General features: G+C 44.0%; 1 protein-coding gene across 1 annotated transcript in view; it reads left to right on the top strand.

Annotated features, from left to right (window-relative positions):
- The first annotated feature begins 12,928 nt into the window (after positions 1–12,928).
- Positions 12,929–25,205, top strand: part of IFNAR1 (interferon alpha and beta receptor subunit 1) — a 30,436-nt gene continuing 18,159 nt past the window's right edge. Inside the window, exons 1-2 of the mRNA XM_027522477.1 lie at positions 12,929–13,179; positions 19,045–19,165. Coding sequence (XP_027378278.1) covers positions 13,110–13,179; positions 19,045–19,165 — 191 coding nt within the window. The 5' untranslated portion in view covers positions 12,929–13,109. The remainder of the gene's footprint in view (positions 13,180–19,044; positions 19,166–25,205) is intronic.

Raw genomic sequence — 25,205 nt, 5'->3', positions numbered from 1 at the left:
CCAGTAATGCTGGAACATGTCTGAAACCACATCCACAGGGACTAACCAGTTCCATTTTCAATGCTTGAAGTATAGCTACTCCATATTGAGTTTTAAATGCATTCTTTCCTTTAATGGTTAAAGCAGATGTACAATGCATGTTTAATAGGCCACAAAACAAGCTGTTCTGGTTAGCATAAATTTAAATCATGTGTAAGCTAGAATGACTTCCTCATTCCTCAATATGTGAACATTTCTTCCATCATCCTCAACTACAACCTCTTCTACAACTAATTAGCAAAAGATAGATGCTACTCCATGATATTCACTAGCTCCTTCCCTTATCCATGACTCCAGTTCTGCCTTTAAAGGCCAACCCTTTCATCCAAGCCTTATTGTAACTGTATTTTTTTGAACTCTTTATTTTATATTGGAACAAAGCTGACTCACAATGTTGTGATAGCTACAGGCTCTGGTTTCTCTTCAGATCCTCTAAATCTTTCAGCTGTTTAACAATGTTGTGCTAGCTTCAGGTGTACAGCAAAGTGACTCAGTTATACATATACACGTATCCATTCTTTTTCAAATTGTATTCCCGTTTAGGTTGTTACATATGGAGAGCAGTATGGAGGTCCCCTAAGAACCTACAAATAGAGCTACCATATGATCCTGCAATCCCACTCCTGGGCATATATCTGAAGAAGAACGTGATCCAAAAGGATGCATGCAATCATACTTTAAGAAACCTTTCCTTCTCCCACTGTTCTCTCTAACTCACTCTCCACCCTGCTGCCAGAATGTTTCTACATGGAAAGTTGGAGCAAGTTATTTCTCCTTTTGAAGAACGCCTTTCGGATAATCTCCATAGCCTTCAGTCTAAAAATCAAACCTCTCAACTTAATAAAGGGCTAAAAAGAGAGAGAGAGAGAAGGGCTGCAGTTTCAGGTGTGTGTGAGATTTTGGTGGTGAGAAACTGCAGTCTGATCTGTTGGCTGCTTGAATTTTCGAAGAAGGTAGGAGTTGGGTGGGACATCTGTTGGAAGTGGGAAGCAGGGGGGCAGAGATGTGCAGTGAGGGCAGAAGGTTTAAATTTCAGCCCAGCTGAGGTTAGACAAAGAAGTTTCGATCTCTGGGGCTGTGTGATCCTTCAGAATAGCAGACTTGGGTGCACCCCCTGAGCCAAAAGAGAGGTAGCCAATGCAAGAAAAAACTGACCCTCCTCTGTCCCCTTGAAAAGCAGGAAATAAGTCTCCCATGTGAAAAATAGAAGTAGGACACCTTTATCAGGAGAGATGGGGAATTCAGAAGACAGGGAATCCAACCTTGTTATTTCTTTAATTTACTACCCAAGCCCAAATTCTGTTTAGATTAGTCACTAACTAAGCACCTAAAACCAAGTTTCTTTGTCCTGTTATTCCTCAGAGATTTATTTCTTTATTGAAAAAGTACAGAAGCTGCCTGCTTTGGCCACTTCTTAGAGTACATTTCTATGAGAACTCCGTGTGCATGAATTTATGTTTGTTTCTCTTCTCCTGTTAACCTGTCTGTGTCTATTTCATTAGTAATCCACCTGCAAGAACTCAAGAGGAGGATGTTTCCTCCTCCCTGACAGTTGGTAAGCCAGCCAGGAGACTGGCCAGACTGCCACCCTAAGACTGCTACAGCTGAGAAATCCTGGGACACATAACAAAGACCAGCTTGTGGCTCAGAGGGTAAAGAATCTGCCCGAAAGGCAGGAGATCTGGGTTCAATTCCTGCGTTGGGAAGATATCCTGGGGGAGGAAATGGCAACCCGCTCCAGTATTCTTGCCTGGAGAATTCCATGGACAGAGGAGCCTGGCTACAGTCTATGGGATCACAAAGAGTCAGACATACTGAGCAACTAACACACACGCACCCAGGTCTCTGCCTACAAGGTCTGGTTGAGGGGAAAGTCGTGGGAGTTCCCTTTCTCTCTTCTGTTTAGATTTGCAGGAGGTTTTGGAGCCAGTTCCTTATGACATAGAGCCTCCACCATTTGGTAAATGAGTATTCTTGCTTTATATTGATTCCTTGCTCCCAGATGGTCACTGTTTTCCCTTGTCTCTCTCTGTTGTGTCATTTGTCAGAAGGAAGAAGAAATACCGGCCAGAACATATGCATAGGACCCGTAAGTCTGCTGTTTAAGCAATACTAGAGGTCTTTCCCCCAGAATTACTTGGTCTGAGGTGGAATTATACCCTCAGAAGAATGGAAAGCATCCAAAGTGTTTGTTAAATGTTTTATACAAACTTTTCAAGGGCACACAGCACTGCAGCTGAAAGCCTTAGGACACAGGGATCTCCTCATGTCTGCTTTAGTGGGAAATGTTTTCCCTATTATTAAAAGCAAATTAAAAATAGTGTGGTCAGGGACTTCCCTGGTGGTCCTTTGGCTAAGACGCCACCTTCTTCCTGCAGGGGGCCCAGGTTCCATTCCTGGTCAGGGAATGAGAACTCTGCAACTAAGGGTTCACGTGCCACCACTAAAGATCTCACAAGCCTCCAAGGAAGATAGCAGATCCTGCATGCCACAGCCAAACAAATAAATAAATAAAATGTATTTAAAAAAAAAAAAAACACATGGCACTAAAAAAAGATGGTGTGAGATTGGTTTGTCTGGGCAACCACTAAGCTAATAATGGAAGCTGCAGCCAATTCTTTGAAAATAGTCTGCAGGAATAAATGCTGCAGGGGGAAAAGAGTTATTAATAAAAGAAACAGTTCTTGCTTTGCAACTGGAATCTTCAGAAAAACAAAAGCAAGACCCTAAGAGCAACTCCAAGACTACTCAGAGATCTTCCTATTTGCCTCCAGACAATTGCAGATATTGTAAGAAATCCAGACATTGGAAGAGAAATTGTCCTGCACTTAAGAGGAAGGAAGGTTTAAGACCCCTCTAGGCCCCAGTACTCCCACGTTCATTTTTCTCCTCCTGAGGGACAAAAATTCCCTCAAATGACAGTGTCAGCTGATCCTCAATTCAACCCCGAAAGCCTACCATTAAGCTTAGAATAGAGGCTCCTAATTGGATTTCTTAATTGACACTGGTGAGACTTTCTCCCATCCACTCAAAAGCCTTCTCTCTACCTGTCACTTCTGAATCTATTCAGCAGCTGGAGTCTGCGGGCATTGCCTCATCGCCCATGTCTCAGCCCACCCTAATATCTTCAGGGCCTCACCAGCAAGCCTTTTGCTACTTTTCTGGCAGCCTCCAGATAGACTGTGGCTACACCTCCAGCTGTTGGCTTACCTCCTTTTGACAGACCTTTTCATCATGCTGCCATGAAAGCAATAGAGTGGCTACAGGCATTACAGGACAGCCTTTTGCCTCTTGGATGAGTCTGTAGCTTATCTCTCATGCCAAAAAGACCCTGTAGCATTAGGTAAGGCCCCACGCTGACCTGCGTGGGCACAGCTGCCACCTGGATTGACAAAGCTAGTACTCTAACCCTGCCAGGCTCCTCTGTCCATGGGAGTCTCCAGGCAAGAATAGTGGAGTGGCTTGCCATGCCCTCCTCCAAGAGATCTTCCCAACCCAGGGAAGATCAGACACAGACACACAGGTTCAATGCGTCTCTTACATCTCTTATGTTGGCAGGCAGGTTCTTTACGACTAGCGCCCCCTGGGAAGCCCCAGTACTCTAAGAAGAGGCTCCCAAATGCAGGTTTCTGTTGCCCACTCTGTGTCCTCTACCTTACAGATCATAGTGCGCAGCATCTCCCTACAGAGGAAACAAACCACCCATGAGCAGGCTCTTTTAACTCCCCCTTCCTTCATCTTCCATCTTCGTAATACTCTAAATTCAGCTATTTCATGCCCCTCCCTGGTGACGGAGAGCCCAGTTCATTCCACATGATTGCCTTGCAGCCACGAAACAGTCTCAAAGCCACAAGAAGACCTCTCAGACATCCCTCCAGACAACCCAGACTTCTCTTTTGTGATGCCTCGTACAAGTGAAATTTTCACAGAAACATAATAGCTAGTTATGCCATAGTCTCTCCACAAGAAACACTTGAAGCCACTGTAAAGCCAGTCCAGGCTGCTGAACTCATAGCCTTTACTAGAGTGTGCGCATTAGCGAAAGGGAAAACCGTCACTTTCATCAGAGTCTGCCCTGCTGTTGGCTCAACTTGGAAATCCCCCGGATTCTTAATCTGTGCAGGCACTCCTACTGCTAAAGGGCATGTAATTGCTGCCCTATGACAAACCACCCACTTCCCTTCTAAAACTGCTGCCAGTCACTGTTCAGCCCATACTAAGAAAACAGATTCTACATCTTTAGGGAACAGTTGAAGAAGGAAATGACAACCCACTCCAGTGTTCTTGCCTGGAGAATCCCAGGGATGGGGGAGCCTGGTGGGCTGCTGTCTATGGGGTCACACAGAGTCGGACACGACTGAAGCGACTTAGCAGCAGCAGCAGCAGAGTCCACCTGCAATGCGGGAGACCACCTGCAATGCAGGAGACCTGGGTTTGATCCCTGGGTCGGGATGGTCCCCTGAAGAAATATGGCAACCCACTCCAGTATTCTTGCCTGGGAAATTCCATGGACAGAGGAGCCTCATGGGCTACAGTCCACAGGGTCTCAAGACTCAGACATGACTTAGCGACTAAACTAGCACAGAGTTGACAGAGTAAAATGGACTTCCTTATCCTTTATCCACCCAATTTTTAAGCCTACCTTTATCCTTGACTGATATTATTATCAGTCAAATGTTCCACAGTCTGGAAAAAAAAAAAAAGAAACAAAATGGTGCTAAATGGTTATCTGCTGGATTAGACACTAGGCCAAACAGACTTCCTTAGCTCATTTCCTTTTGACTTTGTGATTTGCATTTCTGTAATTAAAACCAAAGTTTCAGGGCCCTGATCTTGGTTTCTAAATACTATAACCCACTAAAAGAAGCCTGGGTCCCTTGGAGAGATGGCTAATTTCAGGGCTGGGGCAGGAAAAGTATAAGATGAGCCTAGAACATCTTATCCCTGAAAGTAAAGAAATGATTAAAAAAAAAAAAAAAAGAGGTAGAAAAAAGGTAGATTGTATCCAAAGAAACAGGAGCCAGCTTGAAATGGCTCTCACTGGTCAAAACTGGGACAATCTGAGCACTAATAATGAAGAGGGTGAAGGGATTTCCCTGGTGGTCCAGTGGTTAACCGTCTGTCTTCCAATGCAGGGTATGTGGGTTCGATCCCTGGTCAAGGGAACTAGATCCCACATGCTGCAACAAAAGAGCCCATGTGCCACAACTAAGACCCAATGCAGCCAAAAAAAAGAAAAACAAAAAGTTTTCTTCATGTAAAAAATAAATAAATAAATAGGGTGAATAGCTGGAGTACAGGGGATTTTTGGAGCAGTAAAACTATTCTGTATATTACTGCAGTAGTGGATAAATGACATTAACCATTTGGCAAAGCCCATACAACTATACAATACAGAGAGAGAATCCAAATATAAATGATGCACTTTATTTTTTTTAATTTTATTTTTAAACTTTACAATATTGTATTGGTTCTGCCATATATCGAAATGAATCCGCCACAGGCATACATGTGTTCCCCATCCTGAACCCTCCTCCTTCCTCCCTCCCCATACCATCCCCCTGGGTCGTCCCAGTGCACCAGCCCCAAGCATCCAGTATCGTGCATCAAACCTGGACTGGCGACTCGTTTCATATATGATATTATACATGTTCCAATGTCATTCTCCCAAATCATCTCACCCTCTCCCTCTCCCACAGAGTCCAAAAGACTGTTCTATACATCTGTGTCTCTTTTGCTGTCTCGTATACAGGGTTATTGTTACCATCTTTCTAAATTCCATATATATGCGTTAGTATACTGTATTGGTGTTTTTCTTTCTGGCTTACTTCACTCTGTATAATAGGCTCCAGTTTCATCCACCTCATTAGAACTGATTCAAATGTATTCTTTTTAATGGCTGAGTAATACTCCATTGTGTATATGTACCACAGCTTTCTTATCCATTCATCTGCTGATGGACATCTAGGTTGCTTCCATGTCCTGGCTATTATAAACAGTGCTGTGATGAACATTGGGGTACACGTGTCTCTTTCCCTTCTGGTTTCCTCAGTGTGTATGCCCAGCAGTGGGATTGCTGGATCATAAGGCAGTTCTATTTCCAGTTTTTTAAGGAATCTCCACACTGTTCTCCATAGTGGCTGTATTAGTTTGCATTCCCACCAACAGTGTAGGAGGGTTCCCTTTTCTCCACATCCTCTCCAGCATTTATTACTTGTAGACTTTGGATCGCAGCCATTCTGACTGGTGTGAAATGGTACCTCATAGTGGTTTTGATTTGCAGTTCTCTGATAATGAGTGATGTTGAGCATCTTTTCATGTGTTTGTTAGCCATCTGTATGTCTTCTTTGGAGAAATGTCTGTTTAGTTCTTTGGCCCATTTTTTGATTGGGTCATTTATTTTTCTGGAATTGAGCTGTAGGAGTTGCTTGTATATTTTTGAGATTAGTTGTTTGTCAGTTGCTTCATTTGCTATTATGTTCTCCCATTCTGAAGGCTGTCTTTTCACCTTGCTTATAGTTTCCTTTGTTGTGCAGAAGCTTTTAAGTTTAATTAGGTCCCATTTGTTTATTTTTGCTTTTATTTCCAATATTCTGGGAGGTGGGTCATAGAGGATCCTGCTGTGATGTATGTCGGAGAGTGTTTTGCCTATGTTCTCCTCTAGGAGTTTTATAGTTTCCGGTCTTACGTTTAGATCTTTAATCCATTTTGAGTTTATTTTTGTGTATGGTGTTAGAAAGTGGTCTAGTTTCATTCTTTTACAAGTGGTTGACCAGTTTTCAAATGATGCACTATAGTTAATAATAATGTGTCAATGGCTTCCCACGTGGCTCAGATGGTAAAGAATCTCCCTGCAATGCTGGAGACCTGGGTTTGATCCCTGGGTCAGGAAGATGCCCTGGAGTAGGGAATGGCAACCCACTCCAGTATTCTTGCTTGGAGAATCCCATGGATAGAGAAGCCTGGTGGGCTACAGTCCATGGGGTTGCAAAGAGTCAGACACGACTGAGCAACTAACAGTTTACTTTATCTTGTAGAATCATTATTTGTAACAAGTGTACCATACAAGATATTAGCAACAAGGGAAACTGAGGTGGGACGGAAGGGGATGGAAGGGAACTGCCAGTACTTTCTGCTCAATTTTTCCAAAAATCTAAAACTGCTCCAAAAAGTGAAGTCTAATTAATTTTTAAAGTTTTTAAATAAATAAGGATAGTAATAAACTATAAACATTAAATAAAATAAGAATCTATAAATCCATGTTGTTGCTGTTGTTGTTGTTCAAGTCATGTCCGACTCTTCACTACCCCATGGATGGCAGCACACCAAGCCTCCCTGTCCACTATCTCCCAGAGTCAGCTCAAGTTCATGTCCATTGAGTCAATGATGCTATCTAACCATATTGTCCTCTGCCACTCTCTTCTTTTGCCTTCAGTCTTCCCCAGCATCAGAATCTTTTCCATAAGTCAGCTCTTTGCACCAGGTGGCCAAATTATTGGAGCTTCAGCATCGGTCCTTCCAATGAATATTCAGGGTTGATTTCCTTTAGGGTTGCCTGGTATGATCTTCCTGCAGTCCAAGGGACTCTCAAGAGTATTCTCCAGCACCACAGTTTGAAAGCATCAATTCTTTGGCACTTAGCCTTCTTTAAGGGCCAACTCTCCCATCCATACATGACTACTGGAAAAACCATAGCTTTGACTATCCAGACCTTTGTTGGGAAAGTGATATCTTTGTTTTTTATGCACTATCTAGGCTTGTCATAGCTTTCCTCCCAAGAAGCAAGTGTTTTCTAATTTCATGGCTGCAGTCACCATCCACAGTGATTTTGGAGCCCAAGAAAAGACAAGCTGTCACTGCTTCTACTTTTCCCCGATCTATTTGCCATGAAGTGATAGGACCAGACACCATGATGTTAGTTTTCTGAATGTTGAGTTTTAACCAGCTTTGCCACTCTACTCTTTCACCTTCATCAAGAGACTCTTTAGTTCCTTTTCACTTTCTACTGTTAGAAAGTGAAGTATTATCTACTTGAATGAGATGGTTGGATGACATCACCAACTCAATGGACATGAGTTTGAGCAAACTCTGGGAGATGGTTAAGGACAGGGAAGCCTGGTGTGCTGTAGTCCATGGGGTCGAAAAGAGTCAGACATGACTTAGCAACTGAACGACAACAATCAGTATATCTGAGGTTGTTGATATTTCTCCAGGCAATCTTGATTCCAGCTTGTGAGTCATCCAGCCTGGCATTTCTCATGATATACTCTGCATATAAGTTAAATAGGGTGACAATGTACAACCTTGCTGTACTCTTTTCCCAGTGGATCCATACTGATAATAAATGGAAAGAAGAGAAATCTCTCTCCGACAATGTGTCAACCAGTACTTGCATTTGGAGAGACAGTTGAAAACGACCATTTCCCAGCCATCAGAGTAGACTGGCTCAGGCAGAGATCATCAAAGGATGTTCTTTCTAGATGTAAAAATTTGCTAAGAGCTGAGTATTTGCAGGATCTCAGGGCATCTCTCCACAGATTATTGTGAGGAGGCAATAGGACATTGGATAGCACCTTGACCATCTGCTCAAAATTAGCATCACCAAACAGGCACTAAGGAACACAGTGTGGCTTCAGGTGAAATATCAGACGACACAACACAATTTATGCAGTATTCCATTCAGGAATGCGTTGTTATTACTGTTTAGTTGCTAAGTCATATCCGACTCATAACCCACCAGGCTCCTCTGGAGTGGGTTGCCATATACTTCTCCAGGAGACCTTCCCAAACTAGTGACTAAACAATAGATAAAATAATTAGTTGTATTTAAAAAAGTAAAGTAGGCGTTGTGAAAGACCAAGACCAGGTAACTGCTCCAGATTAAAGAAAGCTAAAGAAGTTCAAGGAAAAAGAAGTTTGTGTGCATACTTGTGTGTGTAGCCAGAGATTACAAATACGGCAAAATATCAATTTGGTGAATCTGAGTAAAGGATGTACAGGAGTTCTTTTATTATTTTTGCAACTTTTCTCCAAGCTTGAAATTATTTCAAAAGTTAAAAAGACCATGCATGCATGCTAAGTCACTTCAATTGTGTCCAGCTCTTTGCAACTCTATGGACTGTAACCCACCAGGCTCCTCTGTCCATGGGATTCTCCAGCCAAGAATACTGAAGTGGGTTGCCATGCCCTTCTCCAGAGGATCTTCCCAACTCAGGGATTGAACTGGAGTCTCTTAAGTCTCCTGCATTGGCAGACACATTCTTTACCATTAGAGCCACCTGGGAAGCTCCAAAATACTACGCTTTATAGAAAAACTGCAAGTGTCACTGATGCCAAATCTCAGCCTCTGTATACACTGGCACTGGATTACATTCTGGAGACAGAGTTTGCAATGAAATAGAAAGAAAGGGCTTTATTGCTTTGCAGGGCAAAGGGGGCCACAAAGACCTAAAGCCCTCAGACTCTGTGCCCCTCCCTGGTGGAGGGAGATGGTGAGGAGTCTTATGGTGTTCTAGGAGTGGGGTGTGATTGTGGACAATCTTCTGACTGGTTGGTGGTGAGGAAATCGGGGGTCAGCATCATCAACATTCAGTTCCAAAAGGTCTGTAATGTGTGTGCTTGTGGGCAGTTTACGGTTAACTTCTTCCACCCAGTGGGGCTTTCAGTATCTGCAAAACAGCTCCAAGGCCATGGCTCAGAATATTATCTATAGTCTCTGAGGAAGAACTAAAGGTCTTTGACTTTAATGGCTAAAGTATTAATACTACTATTTTGTTTTGCTGGACTGTTTTCCTTTCTTTCTGCATTTTCTCACTTCTCTGGCCAATTTTATTCTTTGACCAAAGTTCTTCTACAGACAAAGGGGAAGGTGGAGAATACAGACGTGGGGGCTCTATTCTGGGAAGGCCTCACAGGGTCCTGCTCAGTTATCTAACCTCAGATGGATTGTTTTGACTTGAATAAAAGGGGTAAGAGAGGTTCTAGGCTAAGGTTACAGAGCTAGCACCACACAGGAAATTAGTTAATGCTTCACCCAGAGACAAACTTTTACAGCAAGTAAGGAGAAAATGAAGTGCACAAAGTAATACAGGGTGTCATGCCTGTGGTCATGTTTTTTAATTCAATTTTATTAAAATACAATTCAAACTTTACAGTTATTGTATTAAGATGGGAAAGACCATGAAAGTCTTCTGTGCCATGCAAGTACTGTCAACTTAAAGGTGAATTGTAGTTTTATAAAATATGATTGACCTTTCTTTAACAAGTGGAAAACATTAGCATGTCATGTGGCAATACTGAAAAACAAAGCATTAAATCCCCTAAAATTGTTTTTATTGTATAAAAATGAAAATCAAAAGAAACTCTATAGGTATTCACTAAATATAATTCTTGCATTTAAAAATGTATTTGAAAATATTTCCATTTGAATGTGATTCTCATTGCCAAATGTTATGTGCATCTAAAAAACCTCTATCAGTTCAGTCACTCAGTTTTGTCCAACTTTGCGACCCCATGGACTGCAGCACACCAGCCTTCCCTGTCCATCAGCAACTCCCTAAGCTCGCTCAAACTCATGTCCATAGAGTCGGTGATGCCATCCAACCATCTCATCCTCTGTGGTCCCCTTCTCCTCCCACCTTCAGTCTTTCCCAGCAACAGGCTCTCTTCCAAGGAGTCAGTTCTTCACATCAGGTGGCCAAAGTATTGGAGTTTCAGCTTCAGCATCAGTCCTTCCAATGAATATTCAGGACTGATCTCCTTGCAGTCCAAGGGACTCTCAAGAGTCTTCCCCAATATCACAGTTCAAAAGCATCAATTCTTCAGTGCTTAGCTTTCTTTATAGCTTTATAAAAACCTCTAGCTGCCCACAAAAGTGGAGGGAAGTTTTTCAACATATTTTAAAAGACTTCAAATGAAATATTTCCGTTCATGAGATGTTTTGGGCCCACTGTTCTATTCCAACTAGTTTGTAAAAACAACTTTTGAACAGCAGGAAATAAAACTTTTAATGTAAACTGTAAGTCAAAGAGTCATTGTCATAGATTTCAATGAGAGTATGATTAATAAATGCAACCAAGAACTTCCTTCTTCCTTTTAGATCCACATGTTCTCACCGGGTATTTTTCCATCTACAACCTCACTGAAGCAAACACTGACATACTTGGAATCAAACCTAAAAATTTATGAATCACAGAGTACTAATACGAAGTTTTTAAAAAATAGGCCTAACAACTAGACAGATTCACTAAAAATCACTGTGCACTTGGAATGAGTGAATTTCATGGTATTTAAATTATGTGTTAGGACTTCGCAGGCAAGCACACTGGAGTGGCAGCCCCCACGGCTTGAACCCAGGTCTCCTGCATTGCTGGTGGTCTCCTAACTCTGAGTCACTAGGGAAGCCCCTCTAAATTATACCTGTTGTTTACAAGGCCACACTCAAGAGCAAAGTTCTTTACAAAAACTCATTTTACCTTACAGTTGATAATTAAATTGATTGTTAGAATTAACAGCTACATCTTTGACTGCTTATTTCATCACTCATCCTTTATATTTTCCCTTTTATTTTTATAATGTGCATAATCTATTATTAAGGTACTTAATCTTGGATTAAAAGTTTGGTGCTGCAGTCCATGGGATCGCAACAAGCGGGACATGACTTATGGACTGAACTACGAGGGCAGACGACCAAAAGAGCTTACAGACCTCTGTTCCAGACAGCATCCCAAGGCCATCCTCTGGATCCTCGCCAGTAGGTAACCACGTTCGCACCCAGGTCGTCCCCCCAAAAACGAGCTCTTTACATCAGTTCAGTCGCTCAGTCGTGTCCGACTCTGTGACCCCATGGACTGCAGCACGCCAGGCCTCCCTGTGCATCACCAAATCCCAGAGTTTACTCAAACTCATGTCCATCCAGTCGGTGATGCCATCCAACCATCTCATCCTCTGTCATCCCCTTCTCCTCCCGCCTTCAATCTTTCCCAGCATCAGGGTCTTTGCAAATGAGTCAGCTCTCTACGTGCCTAGTCTTAATTCTGGACACACCTACCCAGATGGCAAACGACTCCAGTAATTCTTGCTTGGGAAATCCCATGGACATAGGAAGAAGCCTGGTGGGCTACAGACCATGGGGTCGCTGAAGAGTTGGACACGACTTAGCAACTAAATATCAACAAGCCTTGGCTCACAGAAAGAGAAAGTGAAGTCGCTCAGTCGTGTCCGACTCTTTGCGGCCCCATGGACTGTACCATTCTACCAGGCTCCTCCATCCACGGAATTTTCCAAAGCAAGAGCACGGGAGTGGGAAGCCGTTCCCTTTTCCAGAGGATCTTCCCGACCTGGAGATCGAACCCCGGTCTCCCGCATTGGAGGCAGACGCTTTCCCGTCTGCGCCACCAGGCAAGCTCTGCACAAAGGAAATGGCTTGACCCGCTCGGAGAGTCTTCATTCCTTCCCCACTTAGCCTCCCCGACACCGTTCCCCCAGGCTCCCCAGTCCGTGACGTGGCCTCCCAGCCCCCCGGCCCGCCCCCAGGGCCAAGAGCGCCCAGAGTGCCCTCCCACTGCCACTAACAAGAAGGGCGGACAGCGGGCCTCGAGGTTTGCGCAGGCGCCCTGGCGACCTCCGCGTTCCCGCCCGGGGTCAAGGCCTCCAGTGAGGCGCGGTCTTCCCGGAACCCGGTGTTGCAAGGCTTAGTAAGCAGTCAATGCCGAGAACCAGGGGGCGGGCGGCGGAGGCGGGGCCGCCCCTCCCCCCTCGACACCACCACCCCTTCCCCCGACACCACCCGCCTCCGACACCACCCCCTCCCACACCGCTGTCCCGCGCGCGTGCGCGGACCGGGACACACGAGGTGAAGGCACGGCGCGTGCGCAGGTCGGAGGGCTGAGGGAAGGGCCGACGCGGAGTGGGCGGGGCCGGAGCGGCTGGAGGGACACGGCGAACTAGGGGCGCTGGCCTTGGCGGGACGGCCTGGGTGCCTCAGTCTCTGTCGCGGCGCCGCGCGGTGCCTGCCGCGGTAGTGGGTGGCCGAAAGATGTGACTGGAGGGCTACCGGCGGCCCGCGGACGATGCTCGCTCTCCTGGGCGCGACGACCCTGATGCTGGTCGCTGGGAGATGGGTGCTGCCCGCCGCCTCAGGTGAGAGAGAGAGGGATCCCGGCGCTGCCGCGTCAGCTGGACTGCGGTGGCGGCGCGGGAAACGTCGGCCCCGGGGACGGGGGTGGAGGGACAGACGCCCTCATTGGGAGACCTCTGGTTGTCCGCGGTCGCAGTGCCTCATTGAAACGGACTCAAATCAAACTTCAGTTTCAGTCGCTCATTCGTGTCCGACTCTCTGCGACCCCATGGACCGCAGCACACCAGGCCTCCCTGTCCATCACCAACTCCCGGAGCTTACTCAGACTCTTGTCCATCGAGTCGGTGATGCCATCCAACCATCTGTCGTCCCCTTCTCCTCCAGCCCTCAATCTTTCCCAGCATCAGGGTCTTTTCCAAGGAGTCAGGTGGCCAAAGGATTGGAGTTTCAGCGTCGGTCCTTCCAAAGATGAAACAACAGAAAGTGATGTTCGAGATTCTTCCCCAGCCGCTTGCTCTGGGGCGCCCTCGCCTGTGCCTGCTGCCTGCCCCCACCTTCCACCCCCGCAGGGCTGGGTGTGCACTGCTTTGGTGACCAGTTTGTTTCCTTCCTAAAAGTCAGGCAGCTCCACTGCACAGTTAAATAATAAACAAGGCTTAGAGCTGTGCTGCTGGTTTACTCTATTCAGTAGAGAGTTCTTGATCCCACGGGTAAATGCCCAGTAAGGTGTGCAAGGATTTCTGTGCCCTCAGGATTCAATCAGTCTAATAATAATAGTAAGACCAAGTGAAGTCTCTCAGTCATGTCCGACTCTTTGCGACCCCATGGACTGTAGCCCACCACGCTCCTCCATCCATGGTATTTTCCAGGCAAGAATACTGGAGTGGATTGTCATTTCCTTTTCCAGGGGACCTTCCCGACCCAGGGATCGAACCCAGGTCTTCTGCATTGTAGGCAGACGCTTTACCGTCTGAGCCACAAGGGAAGTCCTAACAACAAAATCCCCCAACCAGAGATGGAACCCTCCTCCCCTGCATTGCAAGGCAGACTCTTAACCACCGGACCACCAGGCAGGGCCAAATAGGAAGGCTGGGAGCCACCAAGCTAACTTGCCATCTTTCTTAATTTAGGGGGGATACATGGGGGAAATAGCTATTGGAAGATTGACGTGGTAGTAAGAAGATATACCAAAGACAAACAGGGCCTCGCAACAGAGCAGAAATCTGGGAGTTGGTGAGGCCACCTGCATGCTTGCTAAGTCACTTCAGTCCTGTTTGACTCTTTGCAACCCCATGGACCGTAGCCCACCAGGCTCCTCTGTCTCTGGGTTTCTCCAGGCAAGAATACTGGAATGGGTTGCCATGCCCTCCTCCAGGGGATCTTCCCAACTCAGTACCTTTACCTACATTGGCAGGTAGGTTCTTTACCACTAGTGACACCTGGTAAGCCTAGTGGCTTAAATGCTTATTTGCTTTGAAAATCATACTCTGATTTTCTGGGGTACATGATATCCTATCTATCTTGTCCTAAAAATATGTTGTTTTTACCAACAAAATGGGTTTATTCCAGAATAGCAGAGGAATTGCAATTTAGGGCAACCAAGCTTATAGCAAGGGCTTCCCAGATAGCTCACTGGTAAAGAATCCACTTGCCAGTACAGGAGACATGAGTTTGATCCCTGGGTGGAGAAGATTCCCTGGAGAAGGAAATGGCAACCCTCTCCAGTGTTCTTGCCTGGGAAATGCCATGGACAGACAAGCCTGGTGGGCTACAGTCCATCTAATCGCCAAGAGTCAGACACAACTTAGTGACTACAACAACAAGCTACAGCAAAAACCATAGCCAAGTCCAACAAGGAAAGGAGAACATTACTTTATAGAGCAAAAGAAGGAAGTTGGTGGGGTTTTAAAAGAAATTCCGTTGATTGAAGGTGAGAGTTCGGGGTGGTGCTACTCTTCGCATTGTCTGTGTTGGTTGCTGGGAGAGGAGAATTTTTCCTTTTGGGGTCTGGAATTGCTGGTGAGTGAACATACATGAGGGCTCTGGCTTCTGGCCTCCTGACTTCATTTTAAATGAGGTTTCCTTTATTATGTTTCACACCTATTTTTCAGACTGTCCCACAAATATTGTATATAATATATGGGTACTAGGGTCCTGGTGTAACCCCTAATAATTGCTTTGGAGTCTTTTGTTCATGAAAATTTTGCATTAACTTATGTTTGCTTTCATATCAAAAGAATTTCCCCAGAATTTTCATGTAAAATTAACATTCCAGGAAGCTGTTCATTAAGATCATAATTGTAATCTGTATTAGAGGAGAGCTAAAATAAACTTCATACACAACTGGCATTTTTTGCTCTCTTAACTACGTACCAGACACTACTCTGAGTGTTTTAAAGGTACAAACTCATTTAGCTTTCAAAATAAAGCTGAGCACCGTTATCCTCATTTTATAGAGAAGCAGGCTGAGGCCATATAGCTAGCCTGTGCTTTAGGGAGAAATCAGACCCTGAAAATCTGGCCCCAAAGCCCTGGGGCTTACAGGCTAGCTGTTTTCTGAAGACCACACAATTTAGTTCTTGATTATCCACCTATATGTTAAGGACTTAGTTCTCTTTCAATTAACTAATCTAGTTTTTTTCACAAAGGAAGAGTAATGTTCAAAACTAAATGTAATGTTAGCTCTGACCTGAGATCATAATACTGCTCTGTGTTTCAAAGTAATCAAAATGTTTGTACTTTCAAACCTAGTAAATGCAGCTCTGAGATCCTAGTCTAAGAAAACTGTCCAAAATATAGTAGGAAATTTATATTTGTATAGATGTTATGTGTTTGGGTTTACGTCAGACTTGAAAATACAGTAAACTGTTTCTAGTCATCATTATGAATCTGAAGGGCTGGAAACAACCAATTGTATAAAAAGTATTGGATTACATACCCATTTAGGGCTTCCCTGGTAGCTCAGTACATAAAGAATCTGCCTGCAGTTCGGGAAACTCAGACTTGAGTTCGATTCCTGGGTCAGAAAGATCCCCTGGAGCAGGGCATGGCAACCCACTCCAGTATTCTTGCCTGGGAAATTCCATGGACAGAGGAGCCTAGCAGGCTGCATGGGGTCACAAAGAGTCAAACACAACTGAAGCAACTGAGGACGCATGCATGCAGCTACCCATTAATATATTTTACATGCTAAAGGTTGAAGTAAATTATTATTAAAGGGCTATTGCTAATACTTTACTGTCTGAGCCACCAGGGAAGTCCAACAGAACAAAATCTATGAACTCTAAAAGCTTATTTAATAACTATTTCCAAGTCCCTGTCCACGCCTGATAGCTCAACTGGTAAAGAATCTGCCTGTAGTACAGGAGACCCCAGGTCGATTCCTGGGTTGGGAAGATCCTCTGGAGAAGGGAATGGCTACCCGCTCCAGTATTCTTCACTGGAGAATCCCATGGACATTTGTTGGTCTCATAAAAGCCAAGATGCCTGTAATTCCAGGGTCTCCTTCCATTAGAACAGAAGGATTTCATCCCAAAGGAAATGCCTGGCTGTACCCTGGGTATCAGATTTCCTTATCCTCTCTCAAGGCTGTAGACTAAAAATGCCATCAAACCTTTTATTAATGCCATAAACCCAGTCGCTCTCTTTTGGCTGCATAGAATCTAAAATTCCAACAGCTTGGCATGGGAATTAAGTTTAGAGTGGGATAAAGGGAAGTAATTCTATTTGGTAATGAAGTCTCAGAGAATACAAGTGTAAAATAGGTAATTGAGGGTGGGGAGACTCAATAAATACCTCCCCATTTTAAAAAAAATTCAGAAAATATTTTCTCAGGCATCTCCCTCTTTGACTCCGTACCATAATATCTCTAAATGGAAACCAGAGGCAGCAATCCATTTTTTTAAAGTTCTTTTTTTCAGTTCAGTTCAGTCGCTCAATCACATCCAACTCTTGGCAACCCCATGGACTGCAGCGCACCGGGCCTCCCTGTCTATCACCAACTCCCAGAGTTTACTCAAACTCAAGTCCATTGAGTTGGTGATGCCATCCAACCATCTCATCCTCTGTCGTCCCCTTCTCCTCCTGCCCTCAATCTTTCCCAGCATCTGGGTCTTTTCCAATGAGTCAGTTCTTCACATCAGGTGGCCAAAGTATTGGAGTTTCAGCTTCAATATCAGTCCTTCCAATGAACATTCAGGACTGATCTCCTTTAGGATGAACTGGTTGGATCTCCTTGCAGTCCAAGGGACTCTCAAGAGTCTTCTCCAACACCACAGTTCAAAAACATCAAATCTTTGGTGCTCAGCTTTCTTTATAGTCCAACTCTCACATCCATACATGACTGGAACAATGTATTTCTGTATGTATATATTTATTTTCATGTTTAACACCAGAAACATTTTATATTAGGGTGTAGCCGATTAACAATGTTGTGATAGTTTCAGGTGAACAGCGAAGGCATTCAGCCGTACATATTCCCGTTCTTCCCTAAACGCGCCCCCCACCCCACATCCAGGCCACCACGTAACATTGAGCAGTGTTCCGTGTGCTATACAATAGATCTTTGTTGGTTATCCACCCCTATAGTAGAAAGTCTGTAAGGAGATAGCATCCTTGTCCTATGGCAGAACTACCGTAGGAAAAAGAATAAACTTAAAAACTGGTCTTTTAAAAATTGCAATTTATCATAGTGAAAGATCAGTCTTCTCTGATGAGGAAAAAGTTCTTCTGAACTCAGCATTAGTCTGAGGATGCTGAGAAATGCTGATTAAGTTTAAAGCTGTACAGACCCTGCCTTAAGGAACTTGTGTTCTGGTTGGAGGTTGTGTTTAACATAAGCAATTTTTAAAAAGATGTCTTCACCTTCACACATCAAGTTTTTAAGCCTACTAGATGTCAGTACTGTGCTGAGTACATCTGCTTCAGTGTAAAATTGAGTGGTGCAGATTCATGGTGCAGAGTGTGAAAAGAGAGCAAGGTTGCATTTGCTGCAATATTTGAGAAAGGTTTTCTCTTGGAGGGCAAGCTTGAGCTGGGTCTTGGAAGGTTTGAGTGGTCAGGAAGAGAAATGCTTTTTGGGTGGGGGGCCAAAAAGGAAGAATCAGAAGAGACAGAGAGAGCATCCAGCTGGTGGAAGATTTGTACTAGAAGTAGAAATATAAATATGGACATATCACCAAATCACTTTGCTGTACACCTGAAACTAACACAATACGGTAAATCAACTATACTTCACATTTTTTAACAGTATAGGAAATGAAATAGGTCTCTAGATGGAAGTCTGTAAAATAAACAGAAGGGCTCAGACTTCATATGTTAAGCAGTCAAGACCTTTTCAGGGTGCTAAAGGACCTGGCTGACATGATGAACTTTCATATCTCTTATCAATTTTGTATGTGAATGTTTGGCTTCTATAAATAGTTGTCAGTTCTGAAACCACATCTGTTCAGTTCTGTGTCAGAGTATATCCCTGTCTGAACACAGTATATGAGAAAAACCAAGTTGAGGGTGTTAAACAGCCGAGCCCATGTCCTTTATGTCAGTATCACTTCTAAGACAAAAGAAAAATACTATTTTTATACACAGACTTTTCTTCCCAGTTAAAAGACAAGTACCTTTTTACAGTTCATTTTTTCCACCTTTATGGAGCTATAATTGACATATAATATTTGCTTTTTATAGATTTTAAAAACTTCAACCATTTTCCAGTTCTCTTGAATGCAGAGATAGAGGTAATTAGCAGTCTTCCCATGCTAGGTTTTTTTTTAGATTTTTTTATTTACTTAATTTTGTTATATTTAAATGTATTCACTGTCCAGTCAGTGATGTCAAGGAAAGAATGATTTTTTAAAATATCTATAGCATGTATATACATATAACTGTATGGTATGTCTGTCTAACTGTCTTCTGTCTTATTATCTTGACAGGGGAAGCAAATCTGAAGCCTGAAAATGTCGAGATCCACATCATTGATGACAATTTTTTCCTGAAGTGGAACAGCAGCAGTGAGTCTGTCAAGAATGTGACTTTTTCAGCAGATTATCAAATGTACGTTACTGTATACTCAGGGATCTGCTGAATAATTTTTATCACTTTAACACCATAAATTTTCAAATTTGGGAAACATTTGGTGTTTCCTCTTTTTTTAAAGAAAATATATGGCAGTTTTGCATACTAAGTATAACTTCTTTGCTACAGTTAGAGACTTAGTCTAAGAGTGAGAGTTCAGATTTCATCTTTGGGTTTTGAAGCAAAAGATTTGGGGGATTGTGCTAGCCATACGCTCTCTGTTCTGGACGCTTCAGCTTCTTAAAGCAGAAATTAGGGTCTGACCTAGAGCATACCCTGAGAATATGGGAGACTGTCCCTAAAAGCCTAGCCACTGTCTTGGAATCAGCCACCAGGTCTTCTGTGGTCAGGTTTTCCTCTTTCCTCCATCACGCACAGTCTTAGTTCTGGACACCCTGGCTGAGTATCAGTGTGCTGGGCCCTGAACTTCCTCAGTGTTTCTGGAGGTTCTGCCTCCTCCCTAGGGCTAACTTTCCACCTAATGATTGCCAAGAGGGTAGGCAGACTGGGAGTTGACAGCGGAAAGGATTTCCGAAGCAAAGAGGAAGTATAGCACTTTGTTTTGGGTCCTAAGACCCTGTCTGCTCACTGTGACCCTTGTCCCAAGCGTAGGCAGGAAGTCAGGCATGAAGAAACAGGGTGTGGGGTCTCTAGAACCAGGGTTCCGCCATTTCAACCACAGCCCTGCTGTTCTCTGCATGTGTGCGTGCTCAGTCGCTCGGTCCTATCCGACTCTTTGCAACTCCATGGCCTGTAACCTGCCAGGCTCCTCTCTCCATGGGATTTTTGTAGGCAAGAAGACTGGAGTGAGTTGCCATTTCCTTCTCCAGAGGATCTCCTTGACCCAGGAATTGAGCCCGCATCTCCTGTCTCCTCCATGGGCAGACAGATTCTTTACTGCTGAGCCACCTGGGAAGCCCCAGCTGTTCTCTAGTTGATTGTGAATAAGCTGTTAGTGTGTGTGTGGGTGTACAGCTGACCCTTGAGCAATGGCAGGAACAGGGGTGCCTAACCCGCTGCTCCTACCCACTGCCGCTGCTGGCTACAGTCAGAAATCTGAGTATAACTTCACAGTAGACCCTTCATATCTGCATCCGTGGATTCACCCACCCCCAGATCTTATAATACTGTAAAGTGTGTATTTACTGAAAGAAATCTGCGTGTAAGTGGGCTCACATAGTTCAGACCCATGTTGTCAAGGGTATATATGTATACACACACTATATATTGTTTTCCTCACAATGGATCGTGTAAAATTTTTCATCTTTTTCTTTAAATTGAACTTTGAGTTTTGTTACCAATTTTGTTCTTTGCCTTAGTTCTTATTAAACAACTATTTTTTAGGCATAATAGAGATTATTTCATATTCCTTTATTTTAAATGACCATTGTATTAAAAGAGCAGAGTCATAGACCGTGGTCTCGTGTTCATGTCCCTCACACATTCTGTTGCTTTTACTAACTGCTCCAGTTCATGACAATCTCTTACTCTTTGTTCTAACTTTGGTCCAGGGCACTGTTTCAGTGTGTTCTTAGTCGGTCCTTTCTCTATTCTGTTCTGCTAGCTTTATAAGCACTTGCCTTGTAAGAATATGCCAGGTTACAAGTTTGGAGAGCCAGTTCAGCAGTTAGTATGGGATAGTATAGTATGGGCTTGAGCCAGGCTTGTTGTTGAGTCGCTCAGTCAAGTCCAACTTTTTGCAACCCCATGGACTGCAGCACACCAGGCTTCCCGGTCCTTCACTATCTCCCAGAGTTTGCTTAAACTCATGTCCATTGAGTCAGTGATGCCGTCCAACCATCTCATCCTCTGTCACCCACTTCTCCCCCTGCCCTCAGTCTTTCCCAGAATCAGGGTCTTTTCCGATGAGTCGGTTCTGCATGGGTTTTAGTCCATCCTCTGCTACTTACTCTATCAGTTTCCTTATCTGTGAAGTAAAGATAAAAAACTAATATGACCACATGTAATTTATCTTTCAAACCAAGATACTTCTGAGAGTGAACAGAAGCACTTGATTTTAGATAAGCTGCAACAACAAATTTAAAGCAGGACAGTGCCAGGCAGACTGGTCTGGGACACCCCAGTGATGAAGCATCTAAGACAGAAGCCTGTTGCAAGTGTTGCTAATTGTGTATAAAGTGCACAGAACAGTGGTACAGAGTATGTGATCAACTAAAATGAGGTTAATAGCAGCAGCAGACACATTCTTCAGTACAGTATTTCTCAGAACATAAGACACATCACTGGTGATGAATGATGCACAGACACACGAATAAGCTACTGGGATGCTAGTGCCTGTAGAATATACACCACCTAGGCTGGATCATGGAAAAAGCAAGAGAGTTCCAGAAAAACACCTATTTCTGCTTTATTGACTACGCCAAAGCCTTTGACTGTGTGGATAACAATAAACTGTGGGAAATTCTGAAAGAGATGGGAATACCAGACCACCTGACCTGCCTCTTGAGAAACCTGTATGCAGGTCAGGAAGGAACAGTTAGAATTGGACATGGAACAACAGACTGGTTCCAGATAGGAAAAGGAGTACGTCAAGGCTGTATATTGTCACCCTGCTTATTTAACTTCTATGCAGAGTACACCATGAGAAACGCTGGGCTGGAAGAAGCACAAGCTGGAATCAAGATTGCCGGGAGAAATATCAATAACCTCAGATATACAGATGATACCACCCTTATGGCAGAAGATGAAGAGAAACTAAAAAGCCTCTTAATAAAAGTGAAAGAGGAAAGTGAAAAGGTTGGCTTAAAGCTCAACATTCAGAAAACGAAGATCATGGCATTCAGTCCCATCACTTCATGGGAAATAGATGGGGAAACAGTGTCAGACTTTATTTTTTTGGGCTCCAAAATCACTGCAGATGGTGATTGCAGCCATGAAGTTAAAAGACGCTTACTCCTTGGAAGGAAAGTTATGACCAACCTAGGTAGCATATTCAAAAGCAGAGACATTACTTTGCCAACAAAGGCCCGTCCAGTCAAGGCTATGGTTTTTCCTGTGGTCATGTATGGATGTGAGAGTTGGACTGTGAAGAAAGCTAAGTGCCAAATAATTGATGCTTTTGAGCTGTGGTGTTGGAGAAGACTCTTGAGAGTCCCTTGAACTGCAAAGAGATCCAACCAGTCCATTCTAAAGGAGATCAGCCCTGGGTGTTCATTGGAAGGACTGATATTGAAGCTGAAACTCCAATACTTTGGCCACTTGACGTGAAGAACTGATTCATTGGAAAAGACCCTGATGCTGGGAAAGATTGAAGGCGGGAGGAGAAGGGGATGACAGAGGGTGAGATGGCTGGATGGCATCACTGACTCGATAGACATGAGTTTGAGTGAATTCCAGGAGTTGGTGATGGACAGGGAGGCCTGGCGTGCTGCGATTCATGGGGTCGCAAAGAGTCGGACACGACTGAGCGACTGAACTGAATTGAACTGAAGGCATCAGTGTTTGCGTTGTTATTTAGTTGCTCCGTCATGTGTGACTCTTTGTGACCGCCTGGACTGTAGCCTGCCAGGCTCCTCTGTCCATGGGATTCTCCAGGCAAGAATACTGGAATGGGTTGCCATGCCCTCCTCCAGGGGGTCTTCCAACCCAAGGTTCAAATCCACGTCTCCCGCATTGTGGGGGGCAGATTCTTTACTGTTGAGCCACCTGGAAGCCCTCAGTGTTTTTGACTGACATCTAAAATGTATAATGGCGGGGCTTCCCTGGCGGTCCAGTGGTTAAGAGTCCACCTGCAATGCAGGGGACACTGGTTGATCCCTGGTCTGGGAAGATTCCACATGCTGTGAAGCAGCTGGGTCCATGCACCACAACTACTGAGCCCACACTCTAGAGCCCGAGAGCCACACCTACTAAAGCCCACGGGCCAGAGCCTGTGTTCCACAACAAGAGAAGCCACGGCAATGAGAAGCCCGTGCCCCGCAGCTGGAGGGCAGCCCCTGTTCTCCACAGCCAGACAGAGCCCACATGCAGCAGCAAAGAGCTGGCACAGCCAAAACTTGTAAAACGCTTTTTTAATTATAAAATGTATTATAGGTAGCATGGAGTTTTCATTCAACAAATACCGATTGCCTTTTATGCCGAATACTTTCCTCAGTACTTGGGATTACGTTAGTGAATAGGAGAGACAAAGATGGCATGAAGTTTTATTATGACACTGGTTTCATGAAATGAATTTTCTATTGATTGCATATTTATTTTCAAATTATATTTCTGCTCTGATCTAAGTACTGTATATGATAAAGTTTTTTTAAAAGAAAATGTAAAAGAAGCTGCAGTAGCCCCCTTACGTGCAAAAGCAATTATAATAGAGCAAGTAGCTGTGTCTCCCGAGCAGAAAGGACAGACGTGGAGTGAGGGTGGGTTGAAACCATATCAAGGCTTAGTTACTAACTTTTTATAACGTTTTCTGCTTATAATAAGAGCTCTCCAGGTAACAGGAGAAGAGATGCGTTACTGGCTTTTTGCCTGGAGCTCATTTTATTTGGACCCTCTGTGCCCCTGATTGAAAGAAGTCTGTGTACCCTTCCCACTTCCCAGACGTCCTTATATCTCCTGATTTCTCTAGAACTGTATTTTCTAATAAATGACATGGGGGGAGGACTGAATTTTGGTTTAGATGTTTAAAATCTGAATTTTAAAAAATAGATTCTGATGTGGAGGAGTTTCTCAGGAAGATTTGCATGTGAATTAAGGTGTTAATACTGCTTGTGAAAGGGAAGCCACAGCTGCTTGACGCAGGTCATTCTGTTTGGGAGCACTTCTCACCGCTGTGGTTTTTCTGACTAAATCCAGACTTGTCCACATGTTACATATACAGTCTCAGGAAACAGACGTTTCTGGGCAAAGGATGTCCTGAGTGAGGGAATATCATGTATGCCACATACGCAAACAACTGGCAATCAGGGTGCCAGTCATGATTTCCAGAAGCTTCATGAAGGATTTCTATCCAGACGAGTTATCTTTCCGAACAGAATTGTAGAAATGCCACAGCACTTTTGTGTACTCCACTGTTGTGCTGTTATTTGTTAAGTTATTTTTGATAATTTAATAAAAGGTTGTGAACATAAATAAATAAACAAAGGTGTTACTAATGCCAAGTCTACTCTCAGGGTTCAAGCAGGTAAAGTTAGAAGAGCAGACTGGCCAGGAATGAAGTGTGCCCATAGGGTAGTTTTTATTATTGGCACCTTTTTTAAAATGCTTCTTTTTTTGAAAAATAAGGTAGACTTGAGTTGGAGTCAGCACACAAATTATTTAGATATCACTCCTAGTTTCTATTGCTTTTAGTAAAGAATATCCTTAGCTTTTTAAACAGTTTTTATTTATTTTTGGCTGCACTGGGTCTTTGTTGCTGCACACGGGTTTCTCCAGTCGCGGCCGGTTGGAGCTATTGTTTTTCCAGAGCACAGGCTCTAGGTGCGAGGTCTTCAGTCGTTGTGGTGCATAGGCCCAATTGCCTTGGAAACTTCCCAGACTAGGGATCGAACCCATGTCCCCTCCACTGGCAGACAGACTCCTAATCACTGGACCACCAGGGAAGTCCATCCTTTAGCTCTTTATTAAAGACACTTTGCTGCTGCTGCTGCTAAGTTGCTTCAGTCATGTCCGACTCTGTTCGACCCCACAGACGGCAGCCCACCACGCTCCGCCGTCCCTGGGATTCTCCAGGCAAGAACACTGGAGTGGGTTGCCATTTCCTTCTCCGATGCATGAAAGTGAAAAGTGAAAGTGAAGTCGTTCAGTCGTGTCCTACTCTTAGCAACCCCATGGACTGCAGCCTACCAGGCTCCTCCGTCCATGGGATTTTCCAGGCAAGAGTACTGGAGTGGGGTGCCATTGCCTTCTCCAGAAGACACTTTAGCATCTTTAAAATGAGGTCTATAATATATAAACATGAGCTTATGCTAGAACTGTGCATTAGGCTTAACAAAAATGTCTTCTCAGAGGTTAGTTTCCCTGTTTGATATGAGGCAGACAGGGCTTTCCAGAGGCAAACATT

This window comes from Bos indicus x Bos taurus, chromosome 1 (assembly GCF_003369695.1).
Source record: "Bos indicus x Bos taurus breed Angus x Brahman F1 hybrid chromosome 1, Bos_hybrid_MaternalHap_v2.0, whole genome shotgun sequence".
Taxonomy (NCBI): domain Eukaryota; kingdom Metazoa; phylum Chordata; class Mammalia; order Artiodactyla; family Bovidae; genus Bos; species Bos indicus x Bos taurus.
Note: the sequence above shows the minus strand (reverse complement) of the source record. Positions and strands in the feature narration are given on the sequence as shown.